Source organism: Oreochromis niloticus, linkage group LG15 (genome assembly GCF_001858045.2).
Source record: "Oreochromis niloticus isolate F11D_XX linkage group LG15, O_niloticus_UMD_NMBU, whole genome shotgun sequence".
NCBI lineage: Eukaryota > Metazoa > Chordata > Actinopteri > Cichliformes > Cichlidae > Oreochromis > Oreochromis niloticus.
In genome coordinates, this window is record NC_031980.2 from 20,630,118 (window position 1) to 20,647,918 (window position 17,801).

The window sequence follows — 17,801 nt, forward strand, 5'->3', positions numbered from 1 at the left end:
TTGTTGTAATGTGACAGACTAAAACCTGTAGAAACCTGCACCCTGCTCTGATGTTCCTGGGGGACAGCTCTGGCTTGAAGTTTCGTAATAATTCTTCCTGAAATTTAGACATCAAACATTAATTTCTCTGATTAATAAGAAGTCTCCGATCTCATTAAAGTTTTCTCTGTATCACTGTGTTTGAAATACTATGGATAAAGACACTTATTAATTTATATAACCCCTGTCAATTACAGATAAGCTTTTAAATATTTCACAATGAAAAAAAAAATACATAAAACGAATAAGCTTTTAATGACCTTTAATGGTCCGTCAGTGACGTCTTGTGGTAAAGAAATGAACTGCATCCGCATGTGCACCCGCTTTTCTTAGCCGGAGCCGCTTTCAAGAGTGAGCAAAACAACCCCTGTGAGCTTTCAAGAGGAACTTTGAGTGCTCTATTCTTATTTCCTGTTAGGCTACCCTTGATATATTTTTATTGTATATTTTTTAAAGTCATTTATTTTACTTGTAAGATTATATTTAGACAGATATACATATGTGTGGTTTATGGGGGATTCCTGCTGCAGCTAATAACACCTAAAAACAAATGTTTGACATCCTTGTGGAACGCCATGTAGCGTGCACCTAGGATTATCTAAATGGACACAGTTGAACATTATTGACTGAAGTCTGCTTATGTATTAAATAAACAATAAAATAAACAAAATAAACAATTTAAGTACATCTCTTCCCATATACTCCATATACCCATGACCTCAACAAGAAGTCTAACGCAAGAGAGATAAATGACTACACAATAACCACAGAATACATGCATTTCAATTCATGGTACTGCAAATATTTTTCCAGCATGAACGTGTTCTTTGCTTGTAAGCAGGTTATGATTGGTCTTTTTAATTGTAAAAGCTAAAATTTTAGTTCTCAAATAATCAGCTAAGACGAAAAAATGTTGGTTACAGTGATTGCACTGCAAGGATTTGAAGCTTTTTCACGTTTTTATCTTACATTTCTTATGTCATTTCTGGCTGTTGGTCACACATAACAAGCAACATGAAGACACTTAATTCAAATTTTGGTTGAAATTCTTTTTAACACTTTATAGAATAAAAGGCTAACCAATTAAATCATGTTTCCCCTTTGACATGACTAACTATAACATTTTTAGTAAGGTTGCTGTTTTGTAATAGACTCTGTGTGTATCCAGCAAACAGTTCACCCACACCTGCCCAGTGTGGCGCTGTGCAGACATGTTTGCTAGGTCATTAATAATAATTAAAGAAACGCCATACAGGGAGATGTGACTGTGGAGGAGATGGAACCACATGTTTTATTACACTGTCAGAAAAATGAAGCTCAAAGGAGGTGACTGATTGAAAACCTCCATGGTGTTGTAGTTCAAACATTTACCTGATAAACCAAATGTCCATTTGAGACTGGAAAAAGATATAAAACGCTTGGGGTTTGTGACAAGAAGGACATCCATGTAAAAATGAAATATGTGGTGGAATAAGAGAGCAGCAGAAAGTAGTGTTTTTTTTCACACTTCATACCATTTGATGGTGGTAATGTACCATGGAGCACAGGTGGGCCTTACACTGTGAGGCCAAGGATGGTCCCCAGTATGGCAGCCCAGACCTAAAGCGTGGGCATACTGTGAGTACACTGCATACCAGTACTGTGGACCCCTTTCTGCTTAGTGTGGGCAGCCCACACTATGTGTTGCCCCTCTGGTGCCCATCTGTCCTGCCTCTCATGCCAGTACAGGGGCCCGCAGTTGGCTTCCCACTGTGGGCTGTGTGGGTTTCCATAAAATCTGAAACTCACACAGGCCCCAACCACCATGTTTGAGGGGAACAGAAACACAGTGACAATGAACTCAGGTTTGCTATCACACACTTTTACTGTATAAAATGTGAAGAACAGCAGATCATTTCTTGTTTGCAGCAACCCTCAAAATCACCTTAATGGCATTCATTAAAATGCACTCCTTTGTAAAATGTGTATCTTCACTACGCTATCATTTGTATTTATAGAACCAAGACAAACTTGTTCAAAAAACACTGACTATAAACTGGAGGGCTGGTACTTTTTTTGTTTGTTTGTTTGTTTTTATACAGTATATGTTTTAAGTGCACAAAAGTCAAAAATCTACTAATCCAGAGTGAAAAGAACACAGGAGCTTTCATTCACTATAGTAACAGGCTAATAATTATTTGGCAAAGAGAACCAAGAAACTCAAAGGCAAATCTGAAGTTCACATGGGAGGACATATTAAAGGCCCGTTTCGGTACAAAAAATAGATATATAAACAATATACAAATACAACATAAACATCTAAGTTTCCATCCCTGTGAGTGTAGTACATATCATTTGTCACAATGACCACTGAAGGCAAATCATAGAGACACAGAGGGTCCTGGAGGCGTTTCTCTGTCTGCGGGCTGGAGGCAGCTTCAGGGCTCAAGACTGCGCTTCAGCTTCAGGATCGTCGTAGATGTAGCTGCCGACACCTCCGGTGTTTACGCCTGAGAGGGGTGGACCAGATGTTTAAATTTAAAGGGTCTGTTCACTCAAAAAACATACATTAACGCAAAATAACCATTTGGCTAGTTATGGCTCACTTTGCAAAGGTTTTGGGATTGGTTCCTGAAAAATACAAACATTGACTCCATATAATTGTATCCTTCTTTGCTATAATAACATGGAGCTGGAGTATGATAACACAGACACAACTTAAGATTTTCCAAAGTTTTCCAGCCTTGTAGACTAAATAATAAAGACTAACTAGCTGTCCACGTCAATTATAGTATTTACTAGACTTTTTAAATCCCCACACAGTTTTTTTCTCTCTTCATATACATTTCACATTGACATCGAAATTGGTATTATAGCTCATATTGAATCTGATCCTTCTAGGTCATAAAACACAGAGTATTTATTTCTACCCTGAAAGTTGACTAATACAGCTGCCTCAGATGTATTTATGTCACTAAATTAACATATTTTACAGATTTTTGTGGGACACAGTGGTTTGAGTCATTGTTTTAAAAAACAGTCTCTGGCACCAGCCTTCCCTGCAGCTCACTCCCCCCCTCCCATACTCAGATTACATACCTTTTGGTCCAAACAGTACAGCATAGCATGGTTTGTGGCAGTAAGGCTGTCCATCATGCTGAAACACAGAGAAAACCATTCCTCTCAATTCTTCCATATTTGAAAATGTTTTCACTCAGTGTTTCATTCTACCTTAACTCTCAGCAACATTGAGTGTACATGAGATAGAAAGAACTACAACATTTATCTGGTTTCTCTTTGTTTCTACCAGCTGAAAACCCCAGAACACAATATGCTAAATATAAACAGCTTCTGTTAACTGACATTAATCAAATTCAGCGACAAGCACATTTTACACCTCAGCAGCATCTCATCATGTGATGGCTGGATTAAATTTTAACACTAGACAGGCTCAGCTTATTTTTAACTCATGTCTGGGGCACAAGAACTGGATGGGGATGTGGCCACAGAGATGTTATACCTCACCTTTACTTTAGCTGAAATCATTTGAACTACAGCTATACAAAGTAAAGATGATTACATGAAGAGGTCAGTGATGTAGTGGCTCATCTCGTTCATGAGCCATCACGAGTCACGTTTACTGCTTATAAAACGACAAATGTGATCTTAACCTTCAGAATGATTTGAGTGTAAAGCCATTAGGTGATCATTTTGTTTAAACTGGATTAAAATATGATTAATATGGCAGGAGGAGTAGTGATTCTTGTGAACTGTTGGTGAACAGACAGACACTGATGTCTCACCATGTTAGAAGTTTATTGATTCCTTGGCTGAATTAACTAAAAACATTTTTCTTATGTGACTCAAATACTATATGTGTATTTGTGACAAAATCTCCCTGTAGAACATCTACTGACTCTGTCTTTCACCCATGATGACACCCTGACTAGACCCACAGCTACACAAGTATAATTACAGTCTCATAGTGTGCATTTTAAAACAGCAAAATGCCATCACTAGCACTGATGTTAAGTTAGTACGATTAAAATAATCTGTAGCCATAAAAACAACCTGAAAAAAAGAGAAACTCACTAAACATAATAATAAATTGAAAAATGGAGATCAGAGATTCATCATCATGTGTAGCTGGAGCCTGTGATAATGTGTCTTTTTCTATCTTGTGACATGATCTAAGTCAGTAAAGAAAATACAAATACATGACTGTATTTGACAGAGAAAGGACGAAGATGTTGTGTATCTCTGTGGAAATTAAAATTGTGTTCAACGATTTCACACCCTGAGATCTTTCTTGATTAAACTAATAAATTTTGAATATGACTACAGTAACTGTCTGTGTATCTAATCAAAAACACTAACATTTTTACTAATACTCTGATTTCAAGCTTTGCAAACTGACTCATCTCTCACCTCTGCATGGCTGCCCGGTGCCAGAGTCTTATTGCATCTCTCACAGCGCAGACAAGGCCGGTGCCAGTTCTTCCCGAGAGATGACACCTTCTCAGCTGCACGGACACAAACACAAACACGGGCCATGGTAGAGACAGTCATTACACCGAGCAGAGGACTAAAACAGACAGTTTCCAATGCTTATGTAGAAATGTAGGACAAATACATGTTTGTGGCAGAATTTAAATATGAAACAGCATTCTGCTCACCAAAATACACGGTCTTGTTGCATCTGGGACAGATGTTGGGGCCTCCAGAGAAAGATGAGAAGCTTGCAGCTGCAAAAGTTACAATGAATTAAACCAAAAAAATTGAATTACATAAGATATTTAGTGATTTAAATAAACGCCATTAGATAGAATTTGTGGTTTACATTATTTTAGTTGTACTGAAAAGCCAGAAGCCTAGAAGCTAACTGAAAACAATATTGTTTTAAATAATTATAAGTATGAAGTAAGGTAATTTAATCCTGCCAGTCTTTTTGCAGCATTAGAGATTGCTTCAGTTCTCTAGTTTGAGATGTAATGATCAATCTGCAGTGGTGAGATCAGCACCTTTGTACCAACAGGAACATGGACTGCACCACTTTCTGAACAAACCATTAAAAATATAATTAAAGACACATGCGTGTAGAAAATCTAAACAAAAAAAAAATAGCTTCAGAAATAAATATGTCTGGGAAAATAGACACGAAAACATAGAATGTTTAAAAATGACATAATAATAATAATAAAGACCCTTAAAAAGATGTAAAATTAAATAAATACATAATAAGAAAATGAAAACAGACAAATGAATTCATGTCAGTGCCCGTAAATGCATTACTTTGCTGTAGGATCAAGGCACTAATTGATATTTTTACTTTAGTCTTTTAGTTTTGATTCTTCACATTTTTGTCCTTAGTTTTCTCCATTAATTGTCACTTTCCCTAAAACATATCTGGGGCTCATTTATTCCTTTTTTTTTGTTGTTCTTTAGTTTGCTGTTCCGAACCTAAATTAAACTGTATCCTGTCACAGAGGCACTGAGTTTCTCCTCCTTCCATATGACAGTTTTTCTATTTCTGCTCCACATATTTCTCACCCTTCACTGGTCCCCGTGCGGGGGCTTTTTTCTCCTCCTCTGGTTTGGCGTTTGTTTCCAAGGAAACGGCTGCAGGGGCTTCGTTGACAGGATTGTCGTACACGTAGGATCCAGCTCCACCGATGTTTACACCTAAAAACAACAAATGGTAGAATTCAGAAATCTAAGTTTTATCAATCTGTATACGTCGTCTGTATTTCCACATCAGGGGAAACCCCACCTTTTGGTCCAAAGAGGGTGGCGTAGCACGGCTTGTGGCAATAAGGCTTTCCATCATGCTGCACAGTGTAAAGGGGAAGACAGAGGAAACCTCCATTACTTAACACATAGAATAGAATAGAACTTTATTAATCCCTTGGGGAGGTCCCCTCAGGGAAATTGTGATTCCAGTTGACCTTAAATACAAATAAAAAAAAAAATGCCAAGCAGATACAAATGGACTGAAGCTTTACCTGTAACTGTTAATATTATGAACCAGAGGGGGAAAAAAAACGGCAGTTATATAAACTGTTGTTTTCAGTCTGTGTGGATTCACATAATCCTCCAAACTTGGACCGCATTTGAAGGCATTTGAGTTCGTCTAACCATTTATTTTTATAGTAACAAAAACCCTTATCTCACTTTCCATGTATGATTCTTTTTAGACATAAAATAAGCCTCTTTGATTCAGTAAAAGTAATGCTCTTTGTCATCTAGACGCTGTCGTCGTTTATATAAATACTCTGTGGAGTTTTTTCAGTCATCCCAGGAATGTACATTCACACAGGATGTGTTTTTCAGCTAAACTCAATTGAACCTTTCAAGCAAATATGCATGTCAAAGTGGTTCACATGACAAGACCAAAAAAAACCTGAAGACTAACAATAAAACCATTCTGAAAGCAGACAAATGTGCACAATAAAGGCCAAACTCAAGCACTGTGGAGAAAATACAGAGATAATGGACAATAAAGTTGCTCTCACTGACTGAATCAATGCATTTTAGCAGCGTACAATGAATACCATTGTCAGCTCATCTGTGATTTTCAGTACATCCCTTCCTTCTTAAAATCTAATTAAAACACAGCAAGAGCCACAAACAGTTTAATCTGATTAGTCTGATGAGTTTTAAATAACAGGCTGCTGAGCTGTTAATTTTATGTACAGCTAATTTTGTACTGAGCTTGTTCTGAACAGACTGAAGAACATCATGCATTGTGAATGATGATGAGCTGTCATATGTGAATATAAATGCATTATAACAATGATTGAAGAGGGACACAGAGTACAAATCTTTGAGCTTATTTGAACATGATTAGACTAAGCATACTCATTTTCATATTTAACCTGCACTACATGCACATAACCACGTTGAAACTGCCATCTCATCAAAGCACTAAGATGTGTGAAACACTGTTGTCTCTGAGATTTACGCCTTCTGGTTTATGATCGCTTTCCCTGCAACGACAATGTCAGACAATGTTAAACTCCTTAGTAAGGAACAGACACTTCCAGGTTTCTCAGAGGAGTGATGCACTGAAGATACAGAGACTCATATTAAGAAAGCTAAAACCTGTTATTGACTTTTGGAAGCAGAGAATGAAATGTCAACAGAAAGTACAAACAGTTTGTTGTGCTGTGGTTAAACTTGTACAGTCACTGTACTGACTTTCCTGCACAGTACATATGTGTTTTCAAAGACAGCACAGTAACTGTACAAAAAATCCAACTACTTTCTGCTGTGGTTAAATGATCAAGGGTTTTTTGGGGTTGATTTAATAAAGTCTGTATTTTACCACCAAACCAGGTTCATTTCAAACAGCTTATAGCCTCAGAGTGCATGGGACATTATTGTTCGCAGTCACGGTTTATTATGTTGATGCAATGTAGCCTACCAACATAACCTTTGAACATGAAATATTTGCACTTCATAAAACAAAAACAAATCATAACTGCATAAGGAAAACGAAGCATATACACTCATCACATCCTGTTACCTCAGCATGGCCTCCCGGATTCAGAGTTTTGTTGCAGCGCTCACATTTTAGACAGAACTTGTGCCAGTCTTTCCCTAAAGATGACACCTTCTCCGCTGTGGGACAGGAAGAGACAAAGATCGTTTGATGTTATATCATGGTTTTGGTTTATGAAACATAAAATAAATGGACTTAGTCCTGGAATTTCTTATAATATAATGAAGTTAATGCAGTCATAAGTTTGTCACAGCATGCATATATAAGTCTTTGGTTCCAAAAACGATATCTGGACTAGTTTGCAATAATTCATTGGGAACATATTTTATTAACTCCTTATTCAGGGTCATGAAAGTGTTTGTGTGTGTGTGTGTGTGTGTGTGTGTGTGTGTGTGTGTGTGTGTGTGCGTGAGTGGGCGGGGATGCTATAAACAATTTCGATTATTTGAATTTTGGGAAGAAGCCACTACAACCAGAAGACCCACAAAGGAAAAGAAATATGCAAAGTCTACTCAGAAGGCTGGATTCAAACCCAGGACCTTCTTGGTGTGAAGCTCTGACCACGGCACTACAGTTCTGCCCCCACTAACAAATATTACTTACTTTTAAGTTGGATCAGTTATAACTCTGGTAAAGTTTGAATTCAAATCTGTGTATAAAATTCTGAGTAATCCTGAAAACTAATAAACAAACTAACAAATCATACAGTACCAATCACATGGCATTCTTGACAGAGGGAATAGGTTAATAAAATCTGATTATAAGTGCACTCAATGAAGTCTGAGTCATATTTTACTTTTACAAAATAAATGCAGGGACTGTTGAGAAAGAGCCATCCTCTATGGGTCAGTGCTTTAGTGCTTAGAAAAGAGCGCTGCCACTGAATGCAGAGAAAGGAAAAATGTTTTTTTTTCTTTCTTTTTGTGCTTTATTTGTGCACTAGTGCAAACACTCCTCCACAGGCAGGATCCTTTTGCTGCTGCTTTGAACAGCTCCCATCTTTTCTATGTGAAAAAGAAACATTTTGTCCACAAAAAAAGGTTATTTTGATACAAAAAGTAGCTATTTTCGCTGTGAAATCAACCTTCACATATGGGTCCAGAAACCTTTAGAAGAAATGATATGCACTGTTATTAAGGCTTTTGTGGGGGCATGTGTCAGCATGTGGAGTACAGTAGCAATTATATTTTCTGACACAACCTGAATACACAACATAAGCACTAATGTATTCTGAATTATAACAGCTGAGTGACTGTCGAAGTGACAGACGACATTTAATGGGCACTTATGAGTTCATATCAGCCTGAAGCACATTCTTTCCACTGCTTTCTAAAGGGCAGTGTAGTGACTCAGACATTTCCATTTTCTTATTTATTCCATGTTTTTTTAATGGAGCTACTGTCTGTTCTTCCATCCCTTCAAATACTTTAGTTACCTTAATCCGAAGGTAAATCTAAATGTGAAGTCTTAAAAAATACTTCCCTTTTAAAATTTGGCAAGGTCGATCAAACAACTGATCTCTTTCCTGTCTGGATAATGGATAATCTTTGGATAATGTTAGGATAGCAAGGACTTTTGGAGTTTTTCCTCTGTTTTCAGTCTTAATGCTTAAAACCACAGAGTAGTGAATATATACCATATCAAAAACCCACAAACTGACAACCAACTAGTCCTTTAACATTAAAACTGTGTTTAACAAAGGTAAAACTCATACACACAAAACATAAACTGCAGTAACTTTCACACATATATGTGTGACATGTCTAACACCACTCAGAAAAAGTGGGCATAAAGAGAAAAGAACTAAAACAACTTGTTTCACATGGAGGATGGAGTGAAGGACTTCACCGAGGCCAAGAATAAGATAATTAACAATCATTTTAAACTTTGAATCCAGCAAAGCCACTTTGATTGAGCCCTTGAATGAAAATACTGAATTGGAAATGAATGCAATCCCTTTAAGCATAATAGACACAAATACAAGTTGGAAATCATAGAAAATAGAGTGTACTTGCTGACACCTGCTGCAAACATAACACAGAGTACAGTGTGTTCAGATTACTCTGCTGTGCAAGTCACTTTGCAACCCACTTTCACCCCAAGCTCTTCCTGTTCATGCTGTTCCTGATTAAGGTATTATTTGTTGTCATTGATACCTGCTCTGCTCTGTACAGGGGGTCTTGCTGTTTCTCTTCCCACCAACAACTTTTCATTTATGCGCATTATGGGAGGACACAGCTGTACCACACTGTACCACCAAATTACCATAGATGGAAATAGCTGTCTTCTGTGGACTACAGCGGTCATGACTGAACTGTTTTTTTTCTACCCACTTATTTATGTGACTGCAAGTGAAAAATACATACAGTATGAGTCAAGAGGAAAAACAAATATTACTCTGTTCAGTCAAATGAAAAACAACATAACCCCCTTTTTAAGACCCGCAGTTTCAGTCACAGAGACTTTTTTGTCTAAAAGACAGGAGGATGGACAGAGGGCGCGAGAAATTCACTGACAGTTGCTTATCTGTTTGTCCTCCTCCCAAAATATCTCAGCTGATACCCTGAGACTGATACAACATGACACTTCCTGTTTAGACTCAATGCCTGGCCTCCCTGTCAGTGTGATATCTGACAGTAAGTCACACCGACGCACAGAACTATGCCTGGATGGTGAAGGACACAAGTCTGCACAGCATAACATTGGTTTTCTTCTGGGTTCTTACTCAAGGAACTGAATTTACTGAAGAAATCACATTAGCTCAGGTCATTATATAAAAATCACATTATAGACTCCATGTCTCGAGCATCATCTTCTTTATGGCTATCGAGAATTTTGCATCCAGAAATCCTAAAGGATAAACTATCTCTACTGTAACAAAATCCCCTGCAAAACAACAGTATCCACATCTAGGAGGAATACATTTTTGCAGAACCTCATTTTTTTAAAGCTTCTAATTTCCTGCAGAGTTTCAAAAGAGAGAGAGAGCAGCAGTTTGACTGAGCCTGCAGGGTGTGGTTTTGCTGTTGTTTTCCAGAGAAATGGGGAAGGGGAAAGAACAAAAAGAATATTGATCCATAAAACAAATTGGCAAATCAATCAATTATTTACCATGCCATATGGCGTTGCACCAAAATGAAAAAAAGGAGCTAAAAATAGATGTTAAATTAACTCCTTAGTATCATTATACCCCACCCTATTTGACAGTATTGTCTACTATCCAGTGAATATAGTATCCAGTATCCAGGGATTAACAAGCTTAAACTCATCCTACCTGCTTCTAAAAGATATAAAAATGATTTTTCACAAGCTGTCAGATAACACAGCTGAGGCTGATGACTACAGGTCTGTTAATGGCTCCCTGTATTCTTATCCAAAGATAGTGAACCCATTACTGCCTGATATGGGTTGTGTCGATATGCACCAGTTGTCTGTTGGAGTCTGAGATTCACCATCTGGGGAATTTTTGGATCAGTTTTAGAGAAAAACTGTCACTTTGATTTCACATCCAATCTGGCAACATGTCCGTGGTACTCAGCTGTGAATTTCTCTGACATTCTGTTGGACTGCAATAGCAGTGCTTTTAGGACCCAGAGTTTTGTATTGTAATGTAGTTACATGCTTATTTTTATATATTCTGTAAAAGACTTTCAAGCTTTAAATCAAATTTGACAGGTTAAAATAGATAAATTAATACATTTACATGCCTTTACGTGGATGAAATTATGCCCCATACAGTGTCAGAGGATGTCACTGTATAAAGACAAATAATAACCATACTGTATATTTTAAAGTACTTTGACTCAGTGACACAACAGTAAAATTTTCACACTGTAAATATAAATATCACTGATGTGGAGATTATGTTGTGACATTTGTATATAATAAGTTTGACTAATACTGGCTTGACTGATCAGCTGTTATTACCCCAATAAAGATAGACAACACGGTAAATGTGTGGTCCAATAAAAAGGACGCAAGAATGTGATCGATGAACATAAAGACAGATTCTATTAGTTAGTTTGACCACAAGATAACATCACAAAAAACCTCAAAGGATTCCAGATAAAATTCTCTTTGTTCTGTGCAAATGGTAAAGAAAATAATGAGTGATTTAGTGTGAATGCATTTTTAATGTACTACCAATAAATAATTCATATGTGTAAATGAATTAAAAAATCCACCATTCATGATTCTAATCATTGTTTCCACCTAACACATAATAAAATCATCCAACAGGATGAATGAGTGTCTTAAATAGTTATGTCTCTGTGTGTGGGAGAGTCGATAAGCCTATTTATAACAAAACAATACCCATTTTGATCAATGGGTGTAAATCGTCTGTAGAGCTCTAAAATCAGTGATGTATCCGCTCATTCTCATTCTGTTGTATCCGAGAAAACACGTTATCGGTTGTAAGTAAGAGTCGATTTAAAGAATACTGCACTGGCAGTCTTTCATATTAAAACCACCCCCCGGTTGATTATAACACTCCCACCCGGCGGTCATCGCATCTGTTAGAATCATGATGCTGGGCGGCCTCTGCAGCGGCTGCTCACTCACCGAAATACACCGTTTTCTCGCATTTTGGACATTTTGACGCCATGGTCGGTGTAAAGAGTGGAACGGGATCTTTTTCTGTTGGTCCTTGCTGTCTGTCTGCAGCTCCGGCGGCGCAGACACACCTCAGATGATGCTGACGGCGGCGGTGACTGTGATGAGACTGCGCCTCACATCCACCCTCTGCTTCTTCTCTTTCAATTGTATAACTCCGCCCTCGGGGTGACATCATGCAGTTTGCAACCCACCAGACAAAAATGTACATTTATGTCTCTGCATATCCTGTTTGGTAAAAGCTTTTTCAAAAAGGCTTTCCAAAGTTAATCTGGCCAAATTATCACATTGCTTTTTACATTATCGATCATTCAGAGAACATCTGAATGCACTGCTGCCACTCAGATTTCTCAATATAGTACCAGCATCAGCCCAAGGGTCTAGATACACTTTTAAAAACCAAGAGATCGTTAAAAGAAGTTTTTATTGCACACTGTCGACTCCATGAATTATTGTATTGATCATCAAACAGACAGAAAACCCATATGCACATATATACATTGCTGTGCTAGCCTCTGGTTTGGAAATCTGGTTAATCCGATATCCCAGCAAAGTTAGCTCTTCTGCATTAATCAGTGTCGCCTTTTAGTTCTGTTTGTTTCCCCTGTGTGGTTGTTAGGTTACACAGCATAGCTCTGCACAGGGAATGTTAAGTGATGCTCCGCAGCTCCCAAGTATATTACTCCGCATTCTTGGCCCAGAGATACCAGGGAGTTGACAGACAAACGACTTTTAGGTGGGCTTAAGAATAAAATGTTAACACTGAATTATTTGACTATTTTAGGCAGAAAAGGGCAAAAAATTCAGAGAAATCACCAGGATATGAAAATTGTCTTCACAAAGTGGCAAAGTTAGAATATTAAATGTCTCAAAATGCCACAACATATTATTATGAAGATATGGCACACTATGTAACAGAAACAAAAATAAAACAGAAATGTAAACAGTTAGTTTGGAATAATAAAAATACAGAAAAAATGTAATAGGATGATATTTCTTTAAATGCTTGGTAAGTCAGTGACAGTGTAGTTGTTTCCTTCTCTTGGTTCTACTAAACAGACCAGCTGCTGACAAGCGCTTAATATTTTCCATCTGCACTTGAGAGTGCTATCAATAGTCTCAATATTTAAGTTAGCTCAAGATCAACTAACCCAGGTGTTGCACATTGATGTTACATCTTTGAGTTCAAACTTAGCTAATAATAATTTGCAGTTAGAGGAAAAAGTGAAATAGCTATCCTTCAATTCTGTTTAAAATAAATGCAGCAAAAAAGATCACTTTAATTTACGTAGTGCCAATTCACAACAGTTGTCACTTAACACCCCCGTATAAGCAAGAACTTGGGAACAGTGGGAAAGAAAAACTCCCTTTTAACAGGAAGAAAGCTCCAGCTGAACCAGGCTCAGGGAGGGGCGGCCACCCAATGGGACCAGTTTAGGGTGAGTGGAAAGAGAACAGAGAAGAGAGAGCGAGAGAAAGGCAAACTATGGAACAGGGAGCCAGCTTTTTGATACTTGAACTGTTTATGTTTACATTTTTTTTCATTATAGTCTGGAGAATGGTACTATTAAGCTGTAAACTGAAAACAAGTGGATACACTGTCCTGCTACATGATTTATTGTTAATGAAATAGAATAGAATAGAATAGAATAATCCTTTAATTGTCCCATAAGGGGAAATTTGGTTGTAACAGCAGCAGAATAAAAGCACATATACAAACAGAACAGGACAAAGAACAGAAACACACACTATTTTTACAGAAAAACATATTTACTATATATATATAAATGTATAATTTATATATTACAGTTATATTATTATATGTTAGTAGTTTTGTTAGACCAGGTGAAATTGTGAAACAAATATACTTTCTGCCTGTGACTTGTTCATTGTGTTTATTTTGCATCTGTACCTGTGAACACTTCATCAGTCCCAGCCACTCACCACCTGAACCCACTCACCTGGCTCACACAGCACTCACCTGTTCCTTATTCACCCGTTATTTCAGTCATCAATAAATTCCCTGCCACATCATCAACACTATTTTGTGCTCTTCCTTTCCAGCCTGAATCTTCCCTTTCTGTTCCCATCAGCTTTAGAATGATCGACTCTTACACTTTGTTCAGAATTATCCAGAATTACACCTGGATGAAAGTCATTCTTTACATAAATATTTTCATCATACTGCAGCATACTGCTGAGGAAAGTCAGGGTTCTGTTTGGTCTTTTAAAAAAAAAAGTTTTTTAATTCCTACATAAAATGAATGAAGCGTTAGGAGACAGTGAGCAGAGAATATTCAACCAGAAAACTGTATCAGTAAAACTTTTTTTATTAAGTCTCCTTGGCAGACAAGTAGTGTAAACACACATAAACCTTAGCAAAGATGGAAACAGTAGCAGTTTTTTTTTTTTTGTCTGTGGTTAGTACATTTGGTCTTGAGCCATACAGGGCCTGGGAATGCACTAATCTTAAAATAAACACCTCCGGGTTGCGTCTGTCTGACATCTTTGGCACAGATATCCACAGTGACTATATGTCATTGATGAAGCAGAGGCTCAGCTCCGAAGCGGCTTCTTTCTCTGATCAACCTAAAACTCTCTCATATTGCATTTCATGTGTATGAAAGCTACACAAGGACAACCTGGTTGTTTTTAGGAGATATAATTTATTTTATAAGTGTGGGACTCCTGACTCTGTTTGAACCCTTGCTCAAGTTGTTCAACTTGCCAAGTGCAATATGGGCAAAGAATAAACTTCTATTTCTCAACAACAACAGTATTTTATTAATATAACTACACTAATAGTCTGCAACTACCTGCCAACAAAAAAAATAGGCAGCTCTGCACCACTCTTAGCCCTCGTGGCTTCATTTGGCTGTTAAAGGATGATGATTTTGCTTAACGTTTAAATATTAAAATCAAAATCCAGTTCAGGTAATTTAATTTAGCAAAAATAACACCAAGAAGAGAATAATACAGCAGAATACAGAAAGAAAAAAAACAAGAAAGATTTAGCTTGTAGCTAATTGCTGTTACATCGTTACAAATAAAAGGACTACAATTTGTTTAAATAAGTGATAGAAGATGGGGAAACAGAGATTTTTATAATGTGTTACTCTACACTTTTGTTATATAAGGTGGTCCAGAAGAAGAAACTAAAAGTCATTATACAAGAATACTGGGTTAAATCACCAGTCCGTGACACTTTGTTACTTTTATGGAGGAAAGTAAATTTAAGATGAGCATTTGTGTTATTTCTCATGGGACACTATTTGAATTTACTTTTGCAGCTCTCTGTTAACATAAACACAACACACAGTAACCACTGGTGCAAGTGTTGCTATGAAACAATGAAAAACACATTCTGCAACAGCAACATGACTTTAAAGCTAGATCATCCAAATACTCTGGATAATATTCTGGAGGAAACAAATATAGTTCACACGGGATCTGCTTCTTTGACGAGATCTGTAAAACAAACAAAAAAAAGGATGATGGAGCTGTTAAATCAAAATCTGGAGTTTCCTATTACTTTCCTCCTTCACCTGCAGGTGCATCCAATGAAAACCGGTGACACCCTTTTATCAGTGATCAAAATGTGAAACACGCCTTCATCCACAGCTTTTGACACAGTACACACACTGTGACATGAAGAGAGCGAGGCCAAATTGCAGTTACAGTAGAGCTTTTTGACATGCAAGTCGAGTCAGCTTGACATAGAAATTTGTCATTTGCTCGCGCCACAACTTTGAGATCAGTGGTGAAACTGCCTTAAAATCTTGTATTTCCCATCATTCCAAGGATTCAGGTAGACATTATTTTTCAAAAAAAAAAAAAAGTAAATTGGATGTGATTTTCTTGGGATTTTTATAGTGTATATGGACAGTATATTGTTTGTTCTATAAACATAAACTGAGAGACACAAGTATTTTTAATTTCAAGTGCTGAATGTTGCATTTGTAAGTATATACAGAGCAATTCTCTCCAGAAGTGGATGCTATCCTGTGTGACATACCCCAGAATACCATAAATGACACTAGAAAACAAATAAACAAACAAACAAAAAAATCCCAAACATTAACAGGACAGGAAATGGATGGAAAACTGTGATCAGATTCTTTCTTAATTTTGAGAATATCTCAATAATTGAATTATATTTGACTTCCTTGCTTTAACAGATGTAACTACAGTGATCTAACAGTAAGAAAAGTAGATTTTAATTTGGAAAACTCTTTCTTTTAATTTGAGTGAGACATTTGGACATGTGGATAAATGATGCTTTACCCTGCTGAAATAACTCTCACCCCTGCTCCCCTGAGCAAGACGCTGAAGTCCAGCTGTTCCTCTAGAGCTGCCCTGAGGTTGAACTCTGGGTTGTTCTGCTCTTATTTAGATTTTGTGATTATAAAGATGACAGTTTGAATGCTTGAACTGTCTGTAACTGCGGAGTGTTGTAAAACTAAATGATCGAATCAAGTCTCATTGACTGTAATTGTGTTTTAATATTAACCAAACAAGGTTCTGAAGCAGGCTTTGAGTCTCTCATTTCATTTTCTGAAGTATTTTTAGCAGTTTCACCGGGGTGAGGACCCAGACGCAGGGCACAGAAAACTGGGAACAAGTCCAAAATAGATATTTTTATTCAAGAACATTCAGTGTTCATGTACAAAAAAACAGGCAGCATGGAAAAGAAAACACAAACGGAGCAAGCAATGAATATATCATTCTAAAACTGTACACCTATTTGTGCGTGCTTACCTTTCATCAAATTTTCATAAAGTCTACATTGTAAATATTCTTTACTCTCACACTCTTAAACACCACCACACTGTCTTATGCACATCTAAACATTAAGTTTATGCAATAACAATTGTAATTCCTCATATTCCCCCTTGTCTTAATGATGGAGCTGTAATACCAAGAATTCTGTTGACTTAAAATCTCTGCATTTTTCATGGATTTCCTTCCTGGCTTCACATCGGCTACATTTGCCACTGGTATTTTCTAGTTTTACTGACAACGCAGCCATACAGTGTTTTTAGGAGTAAACTACTGTACAGTACTTATTTTCTTATGCACAGTGACACTGCTGATTTTTCTGCTGAAGCTGTGTTGTTTTCAGATTGTATTATATATTTAAGCTCTTAATTTTCTTTTTCAAATTTTAAAGTTTATCAGCTGCACATTTGAAGTAGACTTGTCATGTTTGTGATTGGTCAGATACCAGATTTTGATGTGACAACATTAAGATGTAAACAATAGAAAGATGGACATGGGAGTCTGTTTCTTGTTGTCTTCCTGACATGAACTGTCTGTAGTTGTCCTGACAAACATCTTGATGTGTGACCTTCTTTATAACCAGGCCACAGTTTGCTTTAACACACTGTCTGTCTGATTTAGTTTTGTCAGGCTGCCTATGTCCAAAGAGTGGTACTATTTCTAAACTCAGTGAAGATCCATATAATACTCTCACAGTTATGCTGAGCAATCATCACATTTTTACACTGCAAAGAGTCTTCATCACCATCTCTAAACAGTGAAAAAAGACTGTTTCCCAGATGCTGCTGTTGTGAAAAACGAAAGAGATATTCAGCAAACTAATTAAGTTTTCACCAGTTTGTGTCTCATATTTGGTTTAAATTTTAAAATAATGTGTGCTGTATCTCTC

General features: G+C 37.0%; 1 protein-coding gene across 1 annotated transcript; it reads right to left on the bottom strand.

The window, feature by feature from the left end:
• Window positions 1–1,305: 1,305 nt before the first annotated feature.
• LOC100704743 (cysteine-rich protein 2) lies at window positions 1,306–12,278 on the bottom strand. Its single transcript, XM_003458336.5, has 8 exons — window positions 12,083–12,278; window positions 7,544–7,638; window positions 5,789–5,846; window positions 5,569–5,700; window positions 4,695–4,763; window positions 4,447–4,541; window positions 3,118–3,175; window positions 1,306–2,528 (listed from the first exon to the last, which is right to left on the bottom strand). Exons 1-8 carry the CDS (start codon window positions 12,123–12,125, stop codon window positions 2,464–2,466), a joined length of 615 nt encoding a protein of 204 aa, XP_003458384.1. The 5' UTR covers window positions 12,126–12,278; the 3' UTR covers window positions 1,306–2,463.
• Window positions 12,279–17,801: the final 5,523 nt, after the last annotated feature.

Coding starts and splice junctions, on each gene's coding strand:
- LOC100704743 (XM_003458336.5), bottom strand. CDS start 12,125: ATGGCGTCAAAATGTCCAAAATGCGAGAAAACGGTGTATTTCG. Junction 7,639..12,082: donor CGAGAAAACGGTGTATTTCG/GTGAGTGAGCAG, acceptor CCTGTCCCACAG/CGGAGAAGGTGTCATCTTTA. Junction 4,542..4,694: donor CAACAAGACCGTGTATTTTG/GTGAGCAGAATG, acceptor GTGTCCGTGCAG/CTGAGAAGGTGTCATCTCTC.